Source organism: Passer montanus, unplaced genomic scaffold, assembly GCF_014805655.1.
Source record: "Passer montanus isolate IOZ18808 unplaced genomic scaffold, ASM1480565v1 scaffold590, whole genome shotgun sequence".
In the NCBI taxonomy this organism is placed as follows: Eukaryota; Metazoa; Chordata; class Aves; order Passeriformes; family Passeridae; genus Passer; species Passer montanus.
Genome location: NW_024370927.1, coordinates 14,859 through 16,729, shown reverse-complemented (window position 1 = coordinate 16,729; position 1,871 = coordinate 14,859). Strand labels below are relative to the sequence as shown.

Below are 1,871 nucleotides of genomic sequence, written 5' to 3'. Positions count from 1 at the left end.
GCTGTCCTTGAGGATCTGGGAGTGGATCTCGGCCACGCCGTTGACGGCGTGCGCGCCCACGATGCACAGGTGCGCCATGTTGATGCGCTTGACCGCGCCCTCCTCCACCAGCGACATCCGCCGCAGCCGCTCCAGGTCCCCCTGCTCCCGGGGGTGGGACCCCCAATAAACCCTCAGCTAATTAACACCCTCATTAGCCGTGTGGAGCCTCCTCGCCTGCCGGCTGCTTCCAGCGAATTCAGAGTTTGGGGGACCCCCGAGGGCTCCCCGGGGACCCCCAAACGAACACCAACATGTGGCGCCCAACGCGGGGCACGACGCCACCACCCTGAGATTCAGTTCTACCAACTGAGCCAGCTGGGTTTGGGGACCCCTCTGGGGGGGTTTGGGGACCCCCGCCGGGGTTTGGGGGGTCCTGACGTGCCCCCCCAGACCCACCTGGTCCCACCCCAGGCGCTCCTCGTCCACCAGGATCCGCATCAGCTCCGGGATGGCCAGCGAGGGGTGGGTGTCGTTCAGCTGGATCGCCACCTGCGCGGCCGGGGAGGGGTCAGCGGGGTGGGAGAGGGGCTTTGGGGGGCCCCCCCGGGGGGTTTCGGGGTTCACCTTGTCGGGGAAGCTCTCGAAGGATTTCCGCACGGGGTCGCGGCTGCCGAATTTGGCGGATTTGAAGCGCCGGACGATGTCGTGGAGCGTGGCGGCCACCACGAAATATTCGATTTGGGGGTTCAGGGGTGGATTTGGGGTGGGTTTGGGCTCGGGGCACTCACAGTCCTTGAGGTTGAAGTCGTTGGGCGCGCGGGCCGACCACAGGCGCAGCGTGTTCACCGTGTTGTTGCGGTAGCCGGGGACAGGCGTGTCATAGGGCAGGGCCAGCACCACCTGCGGGGGACACACGCGTGTGCCAGGGACCCCCGGCACACAGAGCCCCCCCTGCACCTCGGCACAGCCTCACCTGTGCGCAGGTGTGGGCAGGGTGTGACACCCGTGTGTGTGACACCCGTGTGTGTGACACCTGTATGACACCTGTGTGTGACACCCGTGTGTGTGACACCTGTGTGACGCCTGTGTGACAACTGTGTGTGACACCTGTGTGTGTGTGTGACACCTGTGTGTGTGTGTGTGACACCTGTGTGTGTGTGTGACACCTGTGTGTGTGTGTGACATCTGTGTGTGTGACACCTGTGTGACACCTGTGTGTAACACCTCTGTGTGTGTGACACCTGTGTGTGTGACACCTGTGTGTGACACTTGTGTGTGTGACATCTGTGTGTGTCACACTTGTGTGTGACATCTGTGTGTGTGACACCTGTGTGTGACATCTGTGTATGTGTGACACCTGTGTCCCAGCCGTGTCCCTCACCTGCGTGTCCAGCCCCTCGCACACCTGTAAGTGTCACTGTGTCACACCTGTGTCCCACCTGTGTCACACCTGTGTCCCAGCCGTGTCCCTCACCTGCGTGTCCAGCCCCTCGCACACCTGTAAGTGTCACTGTGTCACACCTGTGTCCCACCTGTGTCACACCTGTGTCCCAGCCGTGTCCCTCACCTGCGTGTCCAGCCCCTCGCACACCTGTAAGTGTCACCTGTGTCCCACCTGTGTCCCAGCCGTGTCCCTCACCTGCGTGTCCAGCCCCTCGCACACCTGTAAGTGTCACTGTGTCCCACCTGTGTCCCACCCGTGTCCCTCACCTGCGTGTCCAGCCACCTGGCGCCCTCGGGGCCGTGCTCCACGCGCCCGTAGAAGCGCACGGGGATCGTGTACTCGGGCCGTGCCTTCTCCCAGGGGTTCCCGTAGCGCAGCCAATCATCGGCCTCCTCCACCTGGGGGGGGGCAACGCCTGAGACCCCCCCCCACCCCAAAACCCCCC

General features: G+C 64.0%; 1 protein-coding gene across 1 annotated transcript in view; it reads right to left on the bottom strand.

The window, feature by feature from the left end:
- Window positions 1-3: 3 nt before the first annotated feature.
- Window positions 4-1,871, bottom strand: part of LOC120510634 (glycogen phosphorylase, liver form-like) — a gene marked incomplete at its 3' end in the record, with an annotated part of 3,109 nt that continues 1,241 nt past the window's right edge. The window contains 3 exon segments of the mRNA XM_039726632.1: window positions 4-531; window positions 607-882; window positions 1,693-1,871. The exon segment at window positions 1,693-1,871 is cut by the window's right edge and continues 5 nt beyond it. Coding sequence (XP_039582566.1) covers window positions 4-531; window positions 607-882; window positions 1,693-1,871 — 983 coding nt within the window.